This window comes from Silurus meridionalis, chromosome 6 (assembly GCF_014805685.1).
Source record: "Silurus meridionalis isolate SWU-2019-XX chromosome 6, ASM1480568v1, whole genome shotgun sequence".
Lineage (NCBI taxonomy): Eukaryota > Metazoa > Chordata > Actinopteri > Siluriformes > Siluridae > Silurus > Silurus meridionalis.
The window spans coordinates 23,722,481-23,747,770 of NC_060889.1; the positions used below are offsets into that span (position 1 = coordinate 23,722,481).

At 37.3% G+C, this 25,290-nt stretch overlaps 1 protein-coding gene and 1 non-coding gene across 2 annotated transcripts; both read left to right on the forward strand.

Moving 5' to 3' along the window:
- The first annotated feature begins 176 nt into the window (after positions 1-176).
- Positions 177-249, forward strand: trnak-cuu. The gene has a single exon. It is a non-coding gene; the product is annotated as a tRNA-Lys (tRNA).
- Positions 250-1,054: 805 nt separating this feature from the next.
- Positions 1,055-25,130, forward strand: capn1 (calpain 1). Its single transcript, XM_046851446.1, has 22 exons — positions 1,055-1,195; positions 6,545-6,950; positions 8,770-8,839; positions 10,073-10,191; positions 15,963-16,096; positions 17,115-17,283; positions 17,985-18,068; positions 18,291-18,376; positions 18,459-18,533; positions 18,889-19,049; positions 19,193-19,353; positions 19,448-19,459; positions 19,666-19,877; positions 20,238-20,277; positions 20,828-20,893; positions 21,776-21,833; positions 21,966-22,030; positions 22,418-22,486; positions 22,665-22,743; positions 22,887-23,003; positions 23,128-23,186; positions 23,644-25,130. The coding sequence occupies exons 2-22, from the start codon at positions 6,699-6,701 to the stop codon at positions 23,668-23,670; spliced, it is 2,115 nt and encodes a 704-aa protein (XP_046707402.1). The 5' UTR covers positions 1,055-1,195; positions 6,545-6,698; the 3' UTR covers positions 23,671-25,130.
- Positions 25,131-25,290: the final 160 nt, after the last annotated feature.

The following is a 25,290-nucleotide window of genomic DNA, read 5'->3' on the forward strand; positions in this document are numbered from 1 at the left end:
ACATTGTTTCTTACAGTTCATTTCTAGTCAACGATTTCTGTGATTGTTGAACAGGTTATCGATTAACATAAAACATTTACTGAAGGTTAAATAGAATTTTAATAAATGTATAGTATTGAGGTCGCTTTAAGTTACTTATCATCTGAACTATCCTAGACAACCCCGCGTCACCATGTGCCCGGCTAGCTCAGTCGGTAGAGCATGAGACTCTTAATCTCAGGGTCGTGGGTTCGAGCCCCACGTTGGGCGACCGAAGTTTTTGCGCTCGTCCTGAGAAACCAACGTCAGTCCTTCTTAATATGTGGTCGCACTTTTTAGGGAAAATAGATGAGTAAAGTACTTAATTAATCCTAAAGTTGATAAAAAAAATAAAAATTAAAACCCAATTTAAACTATAAATGGCAAAATAAAAGTTGAATTATTATGGTTTGCATGAGATAAAAAAATGTGCCTATATGTACGAATTAATGTATATGTTCCCCACTTGTGTGTTTTTAATGTTTATAGCCAGAAGATGTCGCCTCAAACAATCGGTTTTATAAAAAGAGTCGGTTCAAATATGTCGATTCGTCTGCAAAATGCGTCTGCAAACTTTTCTATGCTCTATATGAACTCATAAAAAAATATAATAAAAAAAAAACTTTTGTAGAAACTTTCTATGCACCCCCTAAAACCTAGGATTACCATAAAACCAGTATACACTCGCATCTTAATGCCTCTTTAAACAACTCCAGACATGGAAATTACAAGCAAAACACATTAAATGTCCATTTTTCCAACGAAAAAAACCGTCTTAATAATTTTATACGAAACATAAACTGATTAAAATCACCCCAAATGACACTACATCTTAATAATTGCATGCAACATACAATAGATTATGAATCCTTGCAAAAACGTTTTTAGGGGCGTTAAGATTTATTCATACTTATTCATATTACAGAATAGTACGTATGTCTATTTGTGGCATACTTTTTAGTACGGTAGAATGGTACATTTCTTTTGGGTTGCAGCACCAATGCGTTAGGGCTGGGTGATTTGATTGCGCATGCGCGCGGAGTTGGGCTGTACTAACAACAGTAAGGCTTGACTCAGGCGGAGTGGAAATCTCTGAGTGTCCGAATGAAAACATAAAACCTAAAACCCAGCATTTATCAGCGCTTTTGTACTGAAAAGTGCAACAGAGAGGCCTTAGGTAAGTTATTCTGTCTGGCTGTGTGCTTTTAAAAACTTCATAGCAGTGTTTTTATTATGCATTTATTTATTTGTTAGATCTATCTATCTATTTTTTCACTTTTCCCCATCCAGTGTTGACTTAAAGTTACTTAGTATCCCTTTCATTTGCTCCATATTTTAATGCATCTACTGCATGCAACCCTAGAAATGCCTGTTTTGATGTTAATGCATGGACATCTTGCTTGTGTTTTGGCAGTACCTCCTTAAAATAAATATAATTCTTAATTTAATAATTTATTTTTTATCATTATAGTCAATATAGTGGAAGGTGAGATGCAAAAAGAGGTTCATGTGCTCAGTCTTCATCCTTCAGTCCCTTTTTCGGTTTATCAGGGGATATTACGTAGGAAGTAAAAATATTAAACTTAAAAAAAGTCACATTTCTTATCTCTACTGCACACGCCTGACTGGCTTTTAAACAGGAACCCTCACCCATGGCAGTGTTGTATGACTGTAATGTCTCACAATTCCAAAAAAACAATCCTTTTACAACAACTACTGTCATGTCATATCACAGTATCAACTAAAAACACACATGATTATTATATTTGAACGCATTTCCTTTTAGTTTACGCATCACCAGCTCAACAGGAAGTGTGGGCTTGCATTAGTTGTGTGTTGCAGCTTTTGACACACAAACAGCTGTTCGGCACAGATGATCTGCGTGAAAAGCTATAGACAATAGAGTTAATATATCACTTAAATAAAGCACACGTGACAGTTCTCAGTATCGGCTCACGCCCAGGACGTGGAAAGGATTCAGCAACTGTTTGTTTTTAAAGAATGTGAAAGATTATGGGGTTGCTTAAGACTTCTAATGGCAGAAATATGCACTAAGGCACCCACCCTGGATTATTTTTAAAGCAGAATAAGGCTGAAATTTGTAAAGAAATTGACTACATGAAATTTCTGGGTTCATGTAAACGTTGGAACAGTTAATATGGTATTAATTAAATGCTATTTAGACTGTTTGAAGGTAGTTCTGGTTTGTCTTGCACTGGGGCTTATGTTGCCAATTTTTTTGATAAGATTAAGCTTATTGTTTTAGTTGTCACATGTACATTACAGCACAGTTATACTCCTTCTTCACATATCCCAGCAATGTTGATATTCTGGGGTCAGAGCACAGAGGGTAAAGGGAGAAAGAGTGGCAGCTTGGCATCCCCTGACCTTCCAATCACTAAACCAGAGCCAAAATGGAGAATAAACACATACTGTTCGTCGTTAAGTGGTTGGATTTTGTCATCAGTAAGTCAGGAGTTTGATCATTCAAAAAAAGAGAGGGAGAGCGAGAGCGTGTGTGAGTGTGCATGCATGAAAACCCTGGGAGAGACTGCTGCCACATTCAGGGTGTTTTCCCACTCCAGACCCACCTCAGGTCCTGGGATTCCTGATCCTAATGAGGATAAATATAATGGTTCATGTTCAAACCAAAGACCTGGGATTGATGCCAATTCTGAGAAGAGTTCGAGTTTTTGAGAGGATAAAATATTGTCTAGACTATCAACCACAATTACAGTGAAAGGCAGAAGTTCATTTGACAAAGCTCGTGCCATTTCTTGGATTCTGTGAATGTTAATATGGGAAGAGGTATACACTGGTTTCGTCTTTTCTTCCTTGGATTACAAGTGCACGCAAGCCTGCTGCAACGTTTTCGCCTGAAGACTAAGTTGTGTGTGAGTCCACACCCAGAAGTAAACTTTACCCACACACCTATAATCCAGGAAATGTCACACCATCTCATGGATGCATTGATCTCTGTGCACACGTGTGTATGTGTATTTGTGGGTAGACTTAAATATATGTAGTGCGAGTGTTAATTTTGGAACACCAGTTGTTATTAACTGAAAGCAGTTATGCAAGCCAGGACATGAGCTGGTGTACTGGTGTCCATCTATTTTATAATTAGTATCCATCTATTATACCATTGTTTATCATTATCTAATGATGTTTAGCTTATTAACCAGATTGTAGATTAAAGACACAGCTGCCTGGAATCATTATATACAAGCTATTATCAGACCAGATGCCCTACAGGCCTATAGACTGCCTGTTTTAGCAGATGACTGAATCATTTATTTTGCTGCACACTCGTACAGGCACGTTGCTTATAATCAATGCGTTTGTGGTTATTGCTTGCATTGTCTTAAAACCTGTACTGCTCTCCCAGTGTGTGTGCGCGTGTGTGTATGTGAATATATATGTATGTATATCAGAGGTTGTGCAATGTGTCTGAACTTGCTCTCGTAACTGCACCTTGAAAAATTTCTCATAGTATTGTGCAAAATCCCAATGAATAAAATGTTGATTCTAGACTGGAAGGAATATTGTTTTGTATTATGGCTGAATGGAGATTATAGTGTAGAACAGTGTGGTGTCATCATTTGCTAAATTGCATATACAGGAGATTTATAGCTTATGAAATGCCATCCAATGGTATTTTGTTAATTAGAAAGTAAAGATTTTGGGCCACAATTACAATCGCAATCATTACTCTTTACTCATCTTTACTCATTACTGTTTTTTTTTTTAAAGAAAAAAATGAAGTGATGAGTTGATTAATTTTCCTTATCCAAGCCCAGTGATCAGACATTAAATCACTAGTTTACGGATTATCATGTGATTCTGTGTAGAAGGTTGCATGACAGCAATTGCTGTAATGAGAAGCTGTGGTTTGTGGTCTAAGCCTCCTGGTTTTGTTCAGCCAATAAGAACCAGTGCAACAAATGAAAAAAATGTCGGCAACATGAGCTGAGAAGGGAGGGCGAGAGTCGGAAAGAAAATACAGAGGAGCACAAACATAAATAAATTGCGTTCATTGCAGATCCCAGGTTGCTGCCGGGTTACTTGATTCTGATGCAAATTCATTGTGCAAGTACTCTGCAACATGCTTCAAACTAACATTACCTCTCTCTCACACACACACACTCCGACACAGAGACATGGCAACTATTTACTGCACTCTTTCCATGTTAGGCCACACCCTTCCAGCTGCTTTAGCTGTTTGGCATTGTGTGAGGAGTTCACTAGCTCACCCTAGCTCAGCACTGCACAGCAGTTTGCACAGTGACTAATCAATCCATATGTCAGGTCTTGGCTGTACAAAATGGGTCAAGGAGGAGGGGAATGAGCAAAAAAACAATCTCTCTAAAAACAGGCTTGGCTTGAATGAAGTCCCTCCTTCAGCTCCCACATAGAGCCACGCACAACTCAAACACAGTAACAGCGTGTAAGCCAGTATACAGAAACAAATATACTTGCAATAACCAGGATTCACACCAATGCATTGTAGATACACAGTGTGCACGTTCAGAGTGGCTGTAGTGCAACAACACAAAGTTTTATCCAGGAAGTGTTTTTTTTTTTTTTTTTTTAAACCATCGACCACATGGTGCGTTTATTAGACTTTTATAAGAAGACGTTTATTAGATTACATTTTTTATGTTTGTTGACATTAAACAGTATTACATAAAAAAACCAAATCATGACTGTATTAGCTAGCTAAAGATGCTAAAACTGCAGTGTTTTACCCAGTCTAGTTTCTCTTTCCATTTTCAGTTCAAGTGTTGCTGTTTTGTCTGCTGTCTGCAAAAAGTGTATTATAAAGAAAATAAATTATTCAGCTTGTAAGATTTGTTCTCACCAAATGTCAGAATACATATTTTATGAAAGTGTATGGAACTGGAACATCTGTGTAAGTGTTTATATAAGATAAAATTTGTTTCTGAAAGTCAGTAGGATTTATTTTATCTATTTGGTGGTCAGTAAATGGCATTATAAATGCTGTTCACCTATAACCAAACATAGCAACGAGAGCACCATTCCCACAACGAGGCTTGGTGGTGGCAGCATTGTTGTATGCCTCACCCAAAAAGTACATTTTTATATAATGGATTTGATGGTGTTTTGCAGAATGTTACGATATAAGCAAACCCTGACTGATCACTTTTATTGACTTGATTTGTCCTGGGTCTGTTTTGATAGTTCCTTGTTGATTATTATGCTATTTGTTTAAGTATGTTCTCTATCTAACCCACTCTGGGGCATACCAGGAATCAAGTTCAAATCAGTTCAACTAATCAAAGTGTACTCATCTCAATAATTTTGAGACTGGTGGGCCACTGGTTGCTTCATAATTTATACTTGCAATCCAATTTCTTTAAAAAAAACATATACATTTGCACATTTATGCACTTATCTAATCAGGCGATCAGGTGGCTGCAGCATAATGCAAATCATTCTGCAAAAAGAGGGTTGTAGTTAATGTTCACATCAAACATCAGAATGAAAAGTGTGATCTCTGTGACTTGGGTCACATGTGGCATGGGTGTTGATCCCCGAAGGCTGGGCTCGTTTCTGAGAATTTAGACAGAGTACAGAATTGAAGAGTTCCTTGGGTGAAAACACTTTGTTGATGAGAGAGGTCAAGGGAATATCTGAGGAAAATGGCCTGACTGGTTAAAGCTGCCAGGAAGTATGCTGTAACTGCAATAATCACTCTTTACCTCTGTTCAGCATGAACAAAACATCAAACCTAGGGGTGAATCAGTTGAAGCAGAAGATCACATTGGTTTCCACTTCTCTGAGCCTAGAACAACAATCTGAGGCTTGTTCAGCAGTCTTCAACTGTCCTGTATTCTAGAGATGGAAGGGCGAATTAAATTGTATTTGTTTTGTTTGCTCACTTTGGTTTTATGTACTATTTTATCTTGATTTGTGACATATAATCCCAATTATGTGAATACTTGTGCAAGACCGTGTAAATTTTATACTAAACCGTTTTAGTCTTATCAGATGTACCCAAGCTAGTCAACCTTGATGCATGAAGGTCTTAGCTGTGAAGATTTGGCTTGGTTCATATAGCTATGATTTTGGACCCTTAAACAAGACTGAACCTTTTACCAGCAGTAAAGCTCTTAAATTGTATTGTATTGTTTGTCTTTGAATTAATATATGTAAATGCTGTATGAAATTTGGGTTTGCCCAGGGCTACTGGGTACAACATTTTCCACAGTTTATAAAATTCACTGCTTTGCATGCCGAAGGTGTGTGTATGAAAACAAGTGCGTTTACAGTTCTATTGAAATTGCACGTATTGTATAAGTTTGCATTCAGACCCATTGGCATTTGCAAATTTTTTGGGGTATGGCTTAAAGAAGCTGACATAAAGTTCCTGAAAAATCAGATGTGTTTATATGTGTTTTGTTTTTTTATTTAGTAAATTTTTTTTCATAAATGTGCATCAGTGTTCATGTGAACTGTCAATGTAACGTCTAACTTAGTCATCTGTCTTCTTGTCTGTTTTTAGGATTTCAGGACCAGCCTTTACCTTTCCACTCCATGAACCAGCCTCCAGCTTTTTCTTCACACGTCATTCCCTGAAACAGCGCCGGGGCCATTCAGATCCTTATTAGCTTAACTTCCAGCTCAATTTTCTTGGACATCTCAAATCTGCAGCAGTCATGGAGCCTATGTATGCTTCAGGAATGGCGGCCAAGCTGCGCAGTCAGTGGGATCGCGATGATGGCTTGGGCCAGAATCATAAGGCTGTCAAGTTGTTGGGGCAGGACTATGAAATGCTGAAGGCGCAGTGCTTGCAGAGCAGGACCTTATTTGAGGATTCATACTTCCCTGCCTGCGCTTCATCACTAGGCTTTAAAGAGCTCGGGCCCCATTCCTCCAAAACAGCTGGTGTGCGCTGGATGAGGCCACCGGTAAGGAACTATAGACTCAAACACTGGTTTAAATAAATGAAGTAAAAATAAAGGTGCTAGTTTAATTATAACAATATTTTATTATATGAAGATTGAATAGAGAGCAGCAAACCATGGAGACATCTTTGATTGTCCTGTATACAGTTCATATTACACACATTTCCACCAAGGTTTTGGAACTGTATAAGGAGCTAACTGGTTCTCAAACACTCCAGATGATATCTGTGATCATTTAGGTACAGCAGCACATCAGACATTAAGGGGTTGTGTGCTGTGTTCATTTGTTATATGAATGTGAGGTTAACTCATTACCTGTGTAAAATAACATGTATTCTTGTTGGCACAGTATTTACATATTGTGAGTAAGAAATGTAGTCATTCTGTGACTCATAGGATTGGAAAACATGAACTCTAAGCGCTGCCTCAATAGATCCTGGTTTGCAGGAACGCATTTACACTGGAGCAGAAGGTTCCTGGAATTTTGGTCCAGACATGTACACATGGTCCTGTCTACTCTGGTGTAAATGCACCATTATTTCTTAATTTCTGGTTGTTCTTCACCTGCTGAAGACCTTGCTTTTTGATGCTCTATGACATCTGCTTCTTTCTTAGAATTCAGACCTGCCTTAATGTTATAGATGAGTGTGGGAAAGAAAGAAGGCAGATTATGGGTGTGTATTGTGGTTCATGCCAAGCTCTAAGTGATTTGTGGGAAAACAAAAGAGATGGTACTGATTTAGCGTGAGTACTTGTGGAATTAATTTGAGAGCAGAAATGCCACAACAGGGCTAAGAGATGGCTAAGTGCCAATAATCAGACCATGATTCAGGTTTGTAGCCCATTTCTAAGGAAATGTAAAAGGGGGGTATAAGGGGACTGGCTAATGCTTCCTTTTACACAAGTGTCCAACCTATAAGGAAGTCATAAAAAATACTTGGTGAGGTGGGGTTTTACTGAACATTTCCACTCTCTTCAGCAGTAAAAATGTGTGGTGGGGGAAATTTAATTCTGCAGCTATGATAAAAATAGTGTAGACAGTATAACTGATAACTGAATATCAGATATTGCCTTGCAAACTGATACCATTTTTTTTTACTTTCCAGAAACAGTCATGCCTGCTTGAGACTAGAGGAATGAATCATGAGGGAAATCCCACAGGACACAATAAAAATAAGCTGTACAAATGGCAGGTTTTTACTTTCACTAGGGTATATGTGAGCAGGCAGGTTTGAAACTTGCAGGACTAAATAGATCTGTGCAAAGCATTTTTGCTTTCATTTATTCAACTTTTTGATCGTGGTGGTTTAAACAAGGGTGATTTGTTTTGGAAAATGGAATACCAATAAAAGTCGTGTTCAGTTCTGAACTGAAGTAGTGGATGAAGAATGAACAGAGCCAGACACTTCACGCACCTATTTCTACATCTGACACTGTACTAACTGTGCTTCTGTTTTATTGTGTTTCCTGTGCAGAGATATATGGTTCAATAAAATAAAAAGAGAAAGAATGTGGAAATAAACTTTCCGGTTTTAGGTAACGCCCTATCAGGTTTTGATCAAGATCCTGATAATAGCATTGCATTACAACTCTACATACGATTACCAATTTTAGGGAAATGTATTCAAAACTTTTAAAAGGTTGAGGTGTTTCTTAATAAAATCTTTTATGAATCATAAACCAGACTTGGTTATTTGTGTTCTTGCTGTGATAGCATTGCGGTTGTTCCTTAACAGTTTGGCCAACCACGTGGTGTGTCTTTTATTTGTTTGCTTATGTGTGTTTTAATGTATAGAACTGTGTGTTTTTTGTGTGTTTGCAGGAGCTCTGTTCTCGTCCCCAGTTCATAATGGATGGAGCAACTCGCACAGATATCTGTCAGGGAGCACTCGGTGAGTCTTCAACAGTAATGACAGATCAACCAGAAAGATTAATATAGATTCAGTTGGGTGAAAAATTGAAAGAAAGCAAACGTAAAGCATCTAGATAAGGTTTTGGTCCACCGCAATCCTCCAGAACAGCTTCAGGATATCTGGAACTATATTCATGCAACGATGAACATCAATCAGTATGTTAATCAGTGATGTTAACACATCACCCAGAATCTCCTATAGGTGTTCAGTGAGGATCTGATAGCTAGAGCATAAAATCAGCATAATTCTTATGCTTATCAGAATAAAGGACTTTGTCATGCCCTGTTGATGGCAGTGGAGTCACCATGGAAGAGATCACACACGGAAAAGAGAAATGGTTCATTGTAGGATAAAGTCAGAAGAACTTTGTATAAATTTGCAATGATTCTTTGTTCTAACAAGACAATTGGATACACACCATGCCAACAAAAATAAACGAATGCCCCTCACATTATTACCTAACAACCATATTTACTTTTAATATGCCATCCTTGTTTTGTTTCCTATTATGTTTCTGAGCTGCAATAAAACGCCTGCATCTGCAACACATATAACTGAAGTGGTTGGGTGTAATTAAGGTTTATGCATCTGGAGACCTGCCTCGGCGTGTTTTTAATCCTGGCAGTTATTAACTTCTAGCCAAATCACTGACTCTATGCCTTGCCTTTCAGCCCAGATTCTGTATTTACTCTCATATTTTGGTGCTGAATATCATTTGATAAGCAAATTTTCTTTTGCCATGGTCCAAGCTGTCCAGCTGCTTCATCTTTATTTGGAAATGTAGTAGTTCATCCCATATTTAAGTGCTAAATAAGAAGAGTGTGGTATGTAAACAGTAAAAGGGAGAAGACATTTGGAAAAGTAGTTTTATTCATTAGATGGCCAGCCACACTGTTGGTGTGTTTAAGAACACTTAAATGAACTAAATACATCCCATGCAGTGTAGACTTGCACCAGTTCTGAGAAATCTGCTACAGGATCCTAAATGTATACACCAGTCAGTATGTGTTTAGAAATGTTTTTTATTGGTCGTGCTGGTCTTAAACAAGATGTGCTTTTTGTTTCTAGTTGTTAAGTACTGCATCTGGTCATAATTATTATAAATCTCCCATATAAACACTTTTCTAAGAGAACAGCAGACTACACACCCTTACATATAATCATAACCCCTGACTGAATGATCATTGAATTGTGTGTGTTTGTGTCTTCCAGGTGATTGTTGGCTGCTGGCTGCTATTGCATCTCTCACACTGAATGATAACCTGCTGCACCGTGTGGTACCACATGGGCAGAATTTCAGCGATGGATATGCTGGCATCTTTCACTTCCAGGTAAACACACACAAACACACACACAAACAGAAATAGACTAGGCTTTAACTGAGGCATAAAAAATAAACAAAATGGCATAGAATGTATATAATAAAATTGGAGGGAAAATAAGAACCAAATGAACAGGAAATGGTGAAATTAATGGAATAGAAAGAATAGAAATTATGTGATTGAAAGGAAATGAAAGGTAAAGGAATTTTTGGGATCAGAGAGGATAAAAAAAGAAATAGATTAGAACTAAAAACAATGAAATATAGTGGAAATAAATGGAATGGAATTAAATCGAATAGAATGAACATACAAAAATTGATTATATTTATATAATAATTAACATAAAAGATTAGAGTAACTTTTTGCAAAAGTTAACAAGCAAGAGGAGGCAGAAGAGCTCTCAAGGGTGCATTTGATTCATACTTAATTGTCATGTGCCTTTATTTTATACTTCATGCTCATTTTCTGACCAGTAGTTTGTTCAGAATATTTAAAGCTTTATATGTGGCTTTTGGGCTTTTTTTATTTTGCATAGAAGTGTGAACTAAAAATAATGGAGTTAAATTAACAAGAATGAAATGGAATATAATGGAAATAATAGGAATGAAATAGAATATATTGAAATGGAATGAAAAAGAATGCAATATAATGGGAATGATAAAATGGAAATATAGTAGTAGAATACAATAATAGTAGAATACATATGAATTTCAGGTAATAGAATGCATATAAGAGAACCAAATACAATACAGTTAAATAGAAAAAAAATGGGATGAGTTCAAATGTGGAATACAACTGGATAGAATGAGTCATTAGGGGGAGTAACAGTGAAACAGCAGGCAGGCGGTGCTGATTAATGTTTAGCTCTGTAATGCGGCGAGTTCAAATCTGAGCTCTTGCATTTGAACTGCGTCATTCGTTGATGGTTTTGGATAGAAGCGTTTATTGGGGCATGTAAATAATCAACAATATGAGCACATTTCACAGTGCAAGACTGATGAGGGTGTGTGTGAGAGGGAGAGGTTGCGCATATACATTATATTCAACGACCAGGCATAACATTATGACATAACATTATGACTATGAATTAAGTAACACTGATTATCTGTTTATCATGGCACCTGTTAGGGAGGGTGTGGGGGGGTATATGTATTTTGGGCTGCCAGTGAATATTTTGTCCTCTAAGTTGATGTGTTAGAAGCAGGAACAATGGGCAAGCATAAGGATTTGAGTGAGTTTGACAAGGGCCAAATTATGATGTCTAGAAGACTGGGTCAGAACATTTTCAAAACTGTAGCTCTTGTAGGGTGTTCTTGGTCTGCTGTGGTCAGTATCTATCAGAAACAGTGCTGCAAGGAAGGAATCATTGATGCATGTAGGGAGCGAAGGCTGGCCTGTGTGGTCTGATGCAACAGACGAGCTCCTGTAGCTCAGACTGTTAAAGAAGTTAATGCTGTTAATGCTCAACTAGTCAAGACTGAGGGGGGCTAACAGAATATTAGGCATTTGGTCATAATGTTAAGCCTGATTAGGGTATGTGTTAGTTAAATGTTTGTCTAAAGGACTATCTATAGTCACTCCCTCTCCCTATTATTTTTCTCTTATCTCATATTGCATGCAAACACAAGTGTCACTTAGCTTCATGAGGAAGAGGGTGGAGCCCACTTGTGTGTGTGTGGGTTGGACTTTTTATGATGTGCACAGTTCAGATCAGGTGTGAAGGTAGCTGTATATGGGTGTGTCCTCCTCTGGGGTGTTTCTCCCAGATTCTGAATAAGAAAAGTGAACAAAACTGGTATTCACTTTGTGTAGCATTTGGAGTTTTTAATTTGACAGTGTGTGTTTGTGTGTGTGCTTTTATGTGTTTGCATTGGTAAAGCAGTAGGAGAATGTCGTGTTTTTCTAAGCAGGTCGACCGGAATTCCCTCTTCATTGTCGTCACTGAGATCACATACTTTGATCAGTCAGAGTTGGAGAGAGAGACATGACAGAAATTAACCATGTCAAAGCCAGAGGTTCATAGCAACACCCCTATCGACTCGCTCAGTCTGTTAACACCAGCTTTAGACACACTGGAGTTAAAATACAGCCGCTGCTCTAATACTCAAGAGGTGGAGGTTTTCACAGCGCACATTACTTCTGTTTGTTTAGACATAATGTTATTTGTCATGCGGAAGGAATGTTACTTGAAAACTAGAGGAGAGGGAAGGAACGGTAGAAAGTAGTACAGCAGGAACACAGAACGGTGTAGTATGTAGATAACGTACACCTATACAGCACTAAACACACTCACTAACCATGTACTGGAACTGGTTTGGAATGACTGAGTTGCAATTATGCATTTGAGTGTCTGGGTTCCAATTATGATGAAAGGATTAACTTTAATATTAAGATTGAGAATTTCTCAAAATGTATGTATTCATGTCTGATAGCTTGAATTGTATATATAATATATATGGCAGTTATTAAAATTATGATACTAATAATGATAATAATATGGCAGTTATTATGAAATAATCTTAAATCTGGAAACAAGTGGCATCAGACTTATGATATATCCTTTACGTGAAATAGAAAACATTGTGGAAAATCTCTTATAGGAATTGAATCATTGGTGTGATTCAGTTTAATGTGAAGCCACACTACTCTTACAACAGCAAGTCTCAGTGTTCTGTTCATCTGAATTTACCATTATTTTATTCATTAAAGAAGTACGCATTGAATTACAGAATGCTGTTACAGGAAACTGATCAACAAGTTCTGAACAATCAGATTAGAGATTTGATTGAGAATAATGTCCTGAGAATATGACAGTGTTTCCATTTCCTAGTTTATGTAGGGAGTAAAAACACATGAAAGAAAACAGCACAGTGTCTTTAATCCCTAATTCAGCCTGAAATCAAGCTACTTACAGCATTAGTATCTACTCAGTCCAGTTTGACTTCTAACACTCTACTGGGTGTGACACCATTTACACACACAAACATACAACAGGTGCAGTAATGAATGATGTGACATCCTAAAGTTGACAAGTAGCAACATTGAATAATATTTTTGTTCTTTTATTGACAGGGTTTAATAAATAATTTTGTAGATATTAGCATTACACTAGGTTTTTCAATTAGATTTACTTTTGTTTTGCTGGTACTGAAGCCCTTGTTACCTTATAAGTGGGAATTTGCAAGTTGTAATGATTTGTTATTTACCTCTGAATTTATAAAATAATGGATGCCTTTATAGAAGTGTATCTTTGTTTTCTATATCAGAGCATGTAAAGCTCATAATAAAGCTACTTAAAGTGCACTTAAGATGCTATGAGCACTCATCTTCATACACCAGCCATTGATGCAACATTTTGGACTGATAGCATGTAGCTGACTGATAAAGCTGCCTAATGTTAGTGATAATGGTAATGCTAGAGAAGGGGGGCATTACACGTTTAACAGTATGAGTGCCCATGATGATTTATAAGTTATAAGTAGCTTTTAACTTGATTAAAATATTGTGATAAATGTCGTGTATTGAGAAAATGGCATTTATTTATTTGTGAATTATGTTATTTAACAAAGAAAAATATATAGTTGTTGATAGCTGATGTCATGCAGGTTTCTTTTAAGACATTTGTGTACCATTTTTGGAAGTAGGGACTAGTGTAGAGGTAAAGTTGTAGCTTTTGGTTGTCTGGCACATGTAAGTCTTCAGGGTGGATCACTTCAGGACTGTTTGCACTTTGCAAGTTCCTTGTAAAAGTGCATGATGACTGTACAATGCATTGCATCATTAACTCATCATTCATGACCCTAATTGACGACAATTGACGGGAAAAAAATACTACTTCATAAATACTAACTTATTAGCCTTTTTGAATTTTCTTTTGAAAGGGTAAAAAAAGACATCCGATTGTCACCCAATTAATGACTGGGACGTCGGGGTCGTACAGTAACATACAGTAACAGTACAGTATGGTACGGAGACTCCGATTTCAGTCGTGATGAGCGACAAAACACAGATTATTTAAATGATTAACAATGTACATCAATGAGGCTAAAATTGTGTGATTACTTTAGTCCCGTCACTATGCAGAGCTGAGATATGAGCCACTGAACTGTACTATTTTCTACATTTCTGATATACACGCCCACACACATATTTCTCTCAATGTTAGTGACAACAGGACTAAACTTGTGTCATGGCCATGCCTGAAGATTAAATGTAATTATAAACATTTGAAAAGTAATCCATGTCTTTCATTAATAAATAAACAATTATAAAGTCTCTCAGTTGCTGTAATTGCTAGCAAAAACACCTCAGGACATGCTGCTAGGGAAAGATCTCTGCTACATGTTGGGTGTAGCAGAGATTTTCCTAGCAGCATGTCCTGAGGTGTTTTGTTCCTTACAAATTACACACCATGTTAGTTAGTTATACACATGATATGTTTGTCATGGATTGTATTTAATGTAATAACAAAAAATTTAAAATAATTACTGCGAACTAACATTCCCTCCATATTTCACCTCACCTCACCTCACCTTACATCACACACACAGTCCAGTGTTTTCAGATCTATCAATAAAACCATCATGTTATTGGTTCACTAGGTCATAGACTAAGTTTAGGTCATAAACTGCAACACATAGTAAATGATTATATATATTTATAGTTCTCAAGAAGCAATAATAGCTGAATTTAATGATGTGTTTTGTGGTAGTTGTTCAGGAGTCCCTTATTTGTTGTGACCAGTTAAACTGTCCATTCTGCTTAAATTTCCAGGAACTGCACATTGTTTGTTTTGCCAGCACCTTCTATGTTTTTGATCATTTTCGAACAGCAGCTATATGTATATTCTAAAATAAACTTGTCGCATTGAGGGACGAGACAGGACCTCGTTCACCATGTTTTACAAAAGGTGTAAATTCTCATAAAGGCAACACAACACATTAAGTGCGTTGTAAACGTTTTCAACAAGATGATGTCGTAATTTTATTGTTTAATATTTTTTTTTATTTAATATTGACTTTCAGAAGCTAGATGAGATATTTACCTGTTTCACAGAAGACATAATAATTACAGTTCATTGAAAAGTTTACACCCCCCCCAATGTATCGTGTAGTCATTAAAACTTTTTAAAATGGTGTATAGGAGTCACTCGGTTGTCTTAATTGTCCTAAGATGGGTCAATCATTCAGGCAACAGCACACAATATTAAAACAAGTGTGTCTATAATGGAAAGCTCTGTATTGGGAAATAGCCTAGTAAGAGCAGTACTAATAAAATATAAAATTAAATATTTTTTTAATTTATTTTTTTATATTTTTTATATTTGGCAAATTCTGCAGTCTCAGCTATATAAAAAACACAACACAACAACAAATTTGTGTGCATACACCAAAACCTTTAGAGTTATTTTATTAAATTGTAAGAAGAGTACAGCAAGATGCGAGGGTCAGAATGAAGCTTTCCAGAAATTACTCAGATGCCCAACTGAGTAAAATCTGAGCTACAGCTTCTTCGATATGACACAATTGTGAAATTTCATTATGAGATGAGTGTGAGAGTGTCTGGCTTGAGTGAACTGCCTCCTCTGTGGCGATACTTGGAAAGTCAATCAACATTCATAAGGGTGTTAGTTTGGATAGAATGCAAATGCAGGGTGTGTGTGTTTTTGCTTGCACATTTCCATACATATATGTTTTCTGTAACTCCACAAATGTTGTTCTGCCACCTGGTGGATATTATTATCTGGCTTATTTTATATAGTCTCTCTCTTTTATTTCTAGTTCTGGCAGTTTGGTGAGTGGGTTGATGTGGTCATCGATGACAGGCTGCCAGTTAAAGATGGGAAGCTGCTGTTCGTACACTCGGCAGAGGGCGGCGAGTTCTGGAGCGCTCTAGTGGAAAAGGCCTATGCCAAGTGAGATGAGAAACACACACACCAACCCAAAAGAATTTTACACACCGATAGTAAACACTTTGGGATTTGCTCATGTGTGGACATTTACAGGTTTAAAGCTGAGTTGGGAATCAGGTCCCGGAAAGTAACCATAATGCCAGTTTAGTTAATTGTGCAACAATTGTAATTCATGTGGAAGAAGTCAGACATGATGAATATGTTGAATATAAAGCCAATTTTCTAATGATCAATTTTTTCCACTGTTATAAGACCACATTTGCGTCCAAGAATCAAATTCACAGTGAACAAAAAAGATCTTGCATATGTTCTTATTCAGTTGACAACATTTTTTTTATTGCTAATTAATGCCTATTTGGACTATTTCTGACTAATTACTAAAGTCATATTAATAACAGGTTTTACCTGACTTATTTTCATTGGGTTTTATTTTGGAAACTTGGACCAAGTTCATTGGAAAATACCGCTACAAGCTAAAGCGGATTTTGAAACCACACACTCTGCTTCAGGGAATGAGATCAAGTTAACACTATGAAAAGAATACGTTTTAGGAATAAGTTTCGGTTGAAACACTTGTTTCCGTAGAGGTGCTCTGGATTGTTTTGGGAATGACTTATACCTTTTTAGAAGGTACTCAAGCATATAGTGTTTGTGTTTGTCAGTGAAATGATCACTCTGAAATTGAATTTTTGTTTAACTCCAAAAGAAGAAGAACAGATCAAGATTCAAACTTCCTTAAAAACACTTTATACCCAAGACTCACTTTGCTGTAAACATAGTCTCGTGCTGGTGTCAAGATTTGTATATTTTACCATACATTCTGTACATATAGTACTGATTAGTTTTACAGTATACAGTAATAAGAGCATAATCTCTGTCCAGTGTTATGCTGTTTTCCTGATCACTGCCACCTCTGTTTTCACAGTAAATCATCTAAATCTACATCTAGATCGCTATCAAGCTGCATTGTGACCATGCCAAATGTTAAATGTCATTCATTTTAGTGTGTTGTGTGTGTCAGGCTGAATGGCTGCTACGAGGCTCTGTCAGGTGGCAGTACATCAGAAGGCTTTGAGGACTTCACAGGTGGTGTGACTGAGATGTATGAGCTTAACAAGGCTCCTTCTGATCTGTTCAACATCATAAGGAGGGCAATAGAGAGAGGATCGCTGCTGGGCTGCTCCATAGACGTCAGTAAAATACATACTTGCACACCCTACACCTGATACATGTTTTTTATTTTTTCTTCTTTTCAGAACAGGCATGACAACCTCGGTCCTTAACGTGCAACACACTGCAGACCTTAGTGTTTATCTTTAGTCTCCTGTCAGGCACGTGCAATTTCACAAGATACACAGCTCTATTTTTGGAATCCTTTCTATCTCTAAAAGTATGTGAGCAGTGAACTTGAGCCTAGTTTACAATAGTTTGCATAGTTTGTGTAGTTTGGCATTGACTTGCTTGTTGTTTCTGAAACATGACAAAAGTCTGGTGCAGAGCTGAAAACAGTTCAAAAGCTGAATTGTTAATTGGAGGTATTTTCAGTTGAAAACACTGGTGCTCGCCCACACGCTCGGTGCAATATACATATATACTATCAAGTTTATACAGTACGGTACTGTAAATTGCTCTGTTTTTGCTAAACTATGTACTGTAATTAGTTAAATGATTGACATATTATACTATATTACCCCATACTGATCAACATTCCTCAAGACTCCTGGGTAGGCTAGGCTATGTCTCCACTTACAATGGGATCATCGAAATGCATCTCTATCATAATTTGGGAAATTACCTGTACTTCCTGTATTCAGTTACTGCTAATAAATCTCATAATTCATTCATCGGCATGTTGCCGTTTTTTTGTTTTAATTTTATTTTTGGCCTGTAGATCTCCAATACTCGTGACATGGAGGCTGTTACCTTTAAAAAGCTGGTTAAAGGCCATGCCTACTCATTGACAGCAGTGGACGAGGTGAGTAAATGGGTTTTCCTTTTCCCCGAAAATGTCTCCAAAAGCATTTTGAGGAAAAAGCCAAAACATCCACCCAGGTTTAGAATTGGTCAAGAATTTCAGCAGCATCAGCAAATGTTCAAAAGTAACTGGTATAAATGTTTGTCATTAATGTTTTTCCAAGACCCTGATGTAGGTCTGTTTTGCTATACTGCTGTATACACAGTAAAATGTGTGTGTTAGGTGGTTTACAGAGGAACTCCAACTAAACTGGTGCGCATCAGGAACCCTTGGGGAGAGGTGGAGTGGACTGGAGCATGGAGTGATAAGTAAGAAGGAGAATACTTTAAGCAGAACATAAGGCAGGGTGCTGATGATTCAGTGCTACTCATACTACTGTATTGCTTTCAGTGCTAGAGAGTGGGACAGCGTGGACTCGGCAACCAGGAGCAGGCTGCAGAATCGCAGCGAAGACGGAGAGTTCTGGTAATTGTGTGTGTGTGTGTGTGTGTGTGTGTGTGTGTGTATGGGTATTTTGTATTGTTGTTTTTATGTAATGTATGAAAGTTAGCTCTAATACTAATCTCAGTGAATCAGTAATGATTTTGTCGTTATTTAACTATTTAATGCACCTTTTTTACTCTCTCTATTTTCTCTCTTTTTTTTTTTTTTAACTGACACTTTATTACCTGTCATTGTATCTGTGTATATTTATGTATCTGTCTCTCTATCTGTCTGCCTGTCCATCTGTCTGTCCATAACTTCCCCTCTTTTTTTCTCCCTCTTTTCTCTCTCTATTTCCTACATTCTGTGTTATCTACCTATCTCTCTGGTTCTTTAGGATGTCGTTTCAAGAGTTTCTGCGTGAGTTCAGCAGATTGGAGATATGTAACCTGACAGCGGATGCTCTGGAGGTCAATCAGGTGAAGAAGTGGAGCACGTCACACTATCAGGGCGAGTGGAGAAGAGGAAGCACAGCTGGAGGCTGTAGGAACTACCCAGGTGTGTGTGTGTGTGTGTGTGTGTGTGTGTGTGTGTGTGAGAGAGAGAGAGAGCACGCGCAGCACAATTAGATATGGTCACCACTGTAAAGTTTTTAGTCCAAGATTTAATCCTTCTCCTTATTTACAATCCACAATCCTCAGCTACGTATTGGCTCAACCCTCAATTCAAGATCAACCTGAAGCACCCGGATACAGCAGGACAAGACAAGTGCACCTTCCTAGTGGCTCTGATGCAGAAAGACCGCAGGAAACAGCGCAAAGAGGGTAAAGACATGGAGACTATTGGCTTCGCGATATATGAGGTACACACTGCTTAATGAGCTCTAAATCAAATGAAGCTGTTTAATATAATTTCAGTTTATTTTCTTTTAACTACCATCTGTCTCTCTCTTACAGGTTCCCCAAGAGGTGAGAGCGTCTCTTATGAAGTTTTCTCATATTTGAATCGAGGTTTTCGCGTTTGTATAATCTATGAAATTTGAGTGTGTGTGTGTGTGTGTGTGTGTGTGTGTGTGTGTGTGAGAGAGAGAGAGAGAGAGAGTAAACACCAGGTTAGTAAACACATTTACAGATGTCAACAGAACCTATAAATTCATGGACATGTCCTCTGGCAGTATGCAGGTCAGTCAGGAGTTCACCTGAAGCGAGACTTCTTCCTCACACACGGCTCCAGCGCTCGCTCCGAGCTCTTCATCAACCTGCGTGAGGTCAGCACGCGATTCGCCCTTCCTTCCGGAGAATACATCATTGTCCCGTCCACGTTCGAGCCGCAGAAAGAGGCTGACTTTGTGCTGCGTGTCTTCTCTGAGAAACCCGCCGAATCAGAGTGAGTGATGAGGAAGAAGAAAGGAACGACACAAGTTTCAATTATTAATTACTTAGAACAATATCAGCTTTTGTATTTTATTGAATTGTACTATATTATACTTTTTCTTTCCTGCTGTAAAGTACGCATTTACTACTAATCAGACAATAACAGGAACTTGACAGTTATTTTGATTTGTGTGTAGAGAATTTATAAGGTTAGAGGAGTAAAACGGAACTCCTATCTAGTGAAAATCTATTAGACAAATTTTTCTAAAATATTATACCCATTAATTGATTAACCGTGACAGTTGTCTGTGTACATGTGTAGAGTGGTTGAGAAACTACATAACTGAAGCAAATTTATTTCCTCCTGCTTTAGGGAGCTGGATGATGAAATCAAAGCTAATCTTCCCAAAGTGGTGAGTTGAAGAGCTCAAGTGAAGCGGGAACATGGAGGTGGTCAAACGTCAAACTTACTTAACTCATGTTTAAAATATTTCCTAGTCTTTGTTTCTAAACTAATTTTAGTATTTCACTAAGTAATCTGTACAGTTTTGTTTCCTCAAATTAGTTCTCAAAAATATGTTCCTTTCTGTATTGATAGATAGACAGACATAAAACATAGAAAAAGCAGAAGAAAGAAGGGGGTTGAAAGAAGAGAAACCGAATAGGGACATAAAAGGAAGGAAGAGAGAAAGTAGATTGATAACAAGAACATTATATATATATATATATATATGTGTGTGTGTGTGTGTGTGTGTGTGTGTGTGTGTGTGTGTGTGTGTGTGTGTGTGTGACACTATAAACACCAGCAGACTAAAACACCAGCAGACCTGAGCTGAATTTAAATTACAGTGAAAACATTATTAAAGTGAACACAGCAAGCAGTGTGAATGACATTATGGTGGCAGTGCGTATGTTCATAGTAGATGCTGGTCAAGTTCTCTAAATTTGTTGTTCTTTTGCCAGAATTATTTGGATGAGAGTCAAATCGATGCCGGGTTCAAGAGTCTCTTCAGACAGCTGGCAGGAGCGGTAAGAATAAACAGAATGTGCACTTTTTAAATGTTTTTTCAGCTCTTTATTCTTAATTTATGGATTCTCTCAGTATAGATTTTACGACATCTTTTAGTACACAATCAGCTACATAGAAATTACATTATCTCTTTAATATCTTCATTGAAATATTGCCTGTTTATTAGAGGCTGTCCAGCGCTTTCTGTTTCTGAATGTTTCATCAATAGTAGTTAGAGTTGAGAAATTATTCTCAAGTGAAAGGATCGTGCATGTAGGACGTTTTGGAAAAAAAGTGAAAGAGGCCAGATTGAGATGGATTAGACACGTGCAGAGAAGGGACATAGGGTATATCTAGGTAGGAGTAGGAGAATGCTGAGGATGGAGCTGCCAGGACAGAGAAAAAGAGGAAGGCAAAGGAGGAAGTTCATGGATGTGGTGAGGGAAGACATGCAGGTAGTTGGGTTGAAAGAGGCAGATGTAGAGGACAGGGGGGTATGGAGACGGATGATCCGCTCTGGCAACCCCTGATAGAAGCAGCCGAAAAAGAAGAAGAAGAAGAAGAAGACTCAAGTAAAAGGATGGATATTTGTCCAAAAACTGTATGTTGGCTTCCTTTAAATGTACTCAAATATTAGAAGTAAGAAATACATATTTAGCATTAGCTCAAATTTAGAAAGAAAGAAGTACAGAAAGACCTGTAATTAGCAAAGGAAATATGTCTTTCGGTTAAAAAAAACATTTACTACTGCAAAAATCCAAATAAATATTTGAAATGAAAAAAGTCGTTGTATCTATGTATTAATTTTTTTTTTAAGTTAACATTTTTTTACAAATTCTGTATTCATTTTTATAAAATTAAGTTCATATCTTTGCATCTGACATTGAATGTGTGTTTTAAAGGACATGGAAATCAGCGTCACAGAGCTCCAGACCATTTTGAACAGAATCATGAAGAAGCGTGAGTCTCAAACCTGATCAGTGAACAGTACAGTGTAAAACATTTTGTCAAATCACATGAACAAACTGGTAGATATCTAGTAAAGATAAAGGTATTGTGTGCATAAATCTAAACCCCGTTTCTTTCTCATAGATAAGGATCTGAAGACAGACGGCTTTTCTCAGGAGGCGTGTCGCAGTATGGTCAACCTCATGGATGTATCCTCACCTCAAGACTTCTCACACAGATATTATTTTTTTTTAATTTAGTTTATGTTTTTATTATTATTATGAGTAGTAGTAGTGGTAGTGGTGGGTAGTAATCGTATGAGAAGTAGGTGGCAGTAGTAGTGGTAGTGTGGGTGTTTATATTCATACTACTAGTAGTGGTAGTAGTAATGATAGCAGCAGTGGTAGTAGTAATGGTAGTAATGGTCATAGAAGTGGTAGTAGGAATAATTGTAGTAGTAGTAGTGGTAGTGGGAATGTTAGTAATGGTAGTAGTGTATGTTTGTTCGAGTCTGTCCTTTTATTAGACTCTGCACGAACCTCGCTTTCTCTCTTCTTTTCCCCCGACGTGTTATTTTCTGTAACAGACATGTTCAGACAGATGGCAGCGGTAAGCTGGGGATCACAGAGTTCCATGTGCTGTGGGAAAAAATCAAACATTATCTGGTGAGTTTGCTCAAGATGGGTTTTTTTTAGACAGCTCAGTTAAATAATAGTGCATTTATCAAAAATTTACTGACACAAATGTTCATGACCAACACTTTATTTCATGTCAAAAACATTTGTATTGTGAATGAAATAGAGGAAATATTAAATAATATTGATGAAAATGATTTTTGCTCAGGATGTGTTCAGGAAGTTTGATGTAGACAAGTCTGGCACAATGAGCTCATACGAGCTGCGCTTGGCTCTCGAATCAGCCGGTGAGTCCATTCTACCATCTACCTGTACTACTGTTCATCCAGGGATGAGGCTGGGAATTGTGGCTCTCTAGAGAAAATTGCAGGAATCTTGAACTATTCAACATCTAATACCTAATCTGTACCATTTTCTATTATCCCATCAGGATTCAAGCTTACCAACCATATATTCCAGCTGATTGTTCTGCGCTATACAGAGCAGGACCTGAACGTCGACTTTGACAACTTCGTTATCTGCCTAGTGCGTCTAGAGACCATGTTCAGTAAGTAATCAGAACACAATCAAATGCCATTTTGTTTTTATCCTTAAAGTTCTGTATTCAGTGAAATCTTGCATCAGAATATTCTTAAGTATACTCATTCTGTTTCTTTTTTCTTTTTCTGCAGATACATTTTATGCCTTAGACACTGACAAGGATGGATCAATCTCCCTAAACTTCAACCAGGTTTGATTTTCTAATTAGATACCTGACTGTAGTGTAGCGTGTATAGGGTAAAACAGTGCATTCCTATAACAGCACCATTAAAGTGTTTTATTTCTCTTATACCACAGCCATTATCAACATCTTTTTTTTTATTAATCAAGGAATAACCTCATACTTTGTCTTCATGTATAGTGACAAACTCAAAATAATTACTTTCAATATAGCAGCTATAAACACTCGTTCCTTTTGTATTGTTCCTGTTGATAATAGGACAAAATTTAAATGTCTTGCGACTTTTGTTTTGTTCTAAGCTTAGCACTGGACTTGCGGAATTAGCTGCTGTTACAGAAAATGAATGTGAAAATGAAACCTTACGGCATATCTGAATCAGTGAAAGAATTCAGCCGTGCTGTGCTATAATACTACTGTGCGATTATTGTATACATGGCAACTCGTTTTCCTTTGTTCTGTTTTTCAGTGGATCACTTTGACCATGTTTGTGTGAACAGACAGACATCTGGATGCCTGTCTGCTTGCACTGAGACCCAAATCTCCCTCTGTCTGGTCCAGAAGTGCCGTTTTCAAGTTGTTTTTTTATTATTATTGCTTAAGGTGATGGTTTCAGTCAGTATTTTAATCCTGCCTCTTTCTTTTTTTTTTTTAAATAATGTTCTGGTTTACACAGTGGTTAAAGAGTCGTATATAAAAAGCCAGTCTCTGTACTGTGTGTCATTTAATCTGAAACTATAAGCCATCAGTCATCAATCCCGGCCTTAAAAAGTGTAGTGTTTACAGCGTCTTCTCTGACCAGCCGTGTGCCAGCAATCATACTCTTCCTGCTTAATGATAGGATGACTGTTTTTACTTCCTGTTTCAAATGGGTCACTTCCTCTCAATGTCTGATTCAATTTTTGTTCAGTGTGTATTACAGTGTGTGGGAGGGATAGTAAAGGATTTCGTTGATGCGTGATGTTAAGGTTTGTGTAAATGACATTATTTAACATGAACAAACCAGGAACCTTCACATGAATACACTAGAAATAACAGTGACAAAGTAACCATCTCGTTTTCATGTTAATGAATGGCTAAATAAGTCAAACAAGCCAAATAATAACTCTTTAAATATCGGTGAGTAAAATGTTAGCACCTTAATGAACAGGTATTCAGCCCTATATATGATAAACTAGGTCCAGTATTTGCAAATGGAGAACAGTGTCGAGGACATACGATGTATCAGGACTTGTTTATTGTCGGAATCTGAATAATTATCACTCACAGCAAGTGGATTTATCGAAGATACATCAGTTGTTACTGAGGGTGTTCATGTTAACTAATGCAGTAAGTAAAGCTAGTTACTTTAAGGAAGTGTTATATAAAGTAATAAAGGGACTTTTCTGTCTTTTATTTGAGATCTTTGTTATATCTGTGTGTGTGAGAGAGTGCTGGCTGGTGAAACGCAGTCTGGATATATAACAATTGATTTATATCAATTAGAATAATTTGATGTTTGTGTAGTCATAGGCCATGTACTGCAAAAACCTGCATGAACTATGATTCTTGGGAACTGGGCTGTGTGGGATTTTTGTGTGCATTTTTTGACTTTATTGTGCTGTTTTTGGCCAGGAACATGTAAAAAGTCAATAATGACAAATCAGGAATCTTTGTCATACCGGAATAAGAAGCACTTGTTGGAGAATCAGGAACATTACAGTTGAATGAACGTGCCTGTTACTGAGTGTTCAAGTGAAACACCAGGTGAAGGTGAAATGACTGCAGATGTGGATGCAGAGATAAATATGAAGAAATGTAATGGATTGATTCATATTTTATTGCCTTGACATGCCGTTAATTCTGCCCTGTTAATGCCGGTGCCTGTATTGTGTTCTCTGTGGACTGGTCAAAAAACACATACTGAGTTTTATGTATTCAAAAATCTGTTTTCAATAAATACATTTTTAAAATACAGTTCTTGTGTCAGTTTATGGTGAGCATGGAAGTGCCGGAGGTCTCGATGTATGCCCTGCTGGAAAAAAAAAAGATACATTTGTAATGCTTTTAATAAAAAAAATAAATAAAAAAAAATACCAATGGTCCCTGTGGGTCTTTGCTGAAAGTTTGTTGCCTT

What these genes read in the sequence shown, in the direction of transcription:
- capn1 (XM_046851446.1), top strand. Translation starts at nt 6,699, where the DNA reads ATGGAGCCTATGTATGCTTCAGGAATGGCGGCCAAGCTGCGCAGTCAG. An exon ending in AAAAAATCAAACATTATCTG is followed by an intron (nt 22,487 to 22,664) that starts GTGAGTTTGCTC and finishes ATTTTTGCTCAG; the next exon opens with GATGTGTTCAGGAAGTTTGA. An exon ending in GCGTCTAGAGACCATGTTCA is followed by an intron (nt 23,004 to 23,127) that starts GTAAGTAATCAG and finishes CTTTTTCTGCAG; the next exon opens with ATACATTTTATGCCTTAGAC.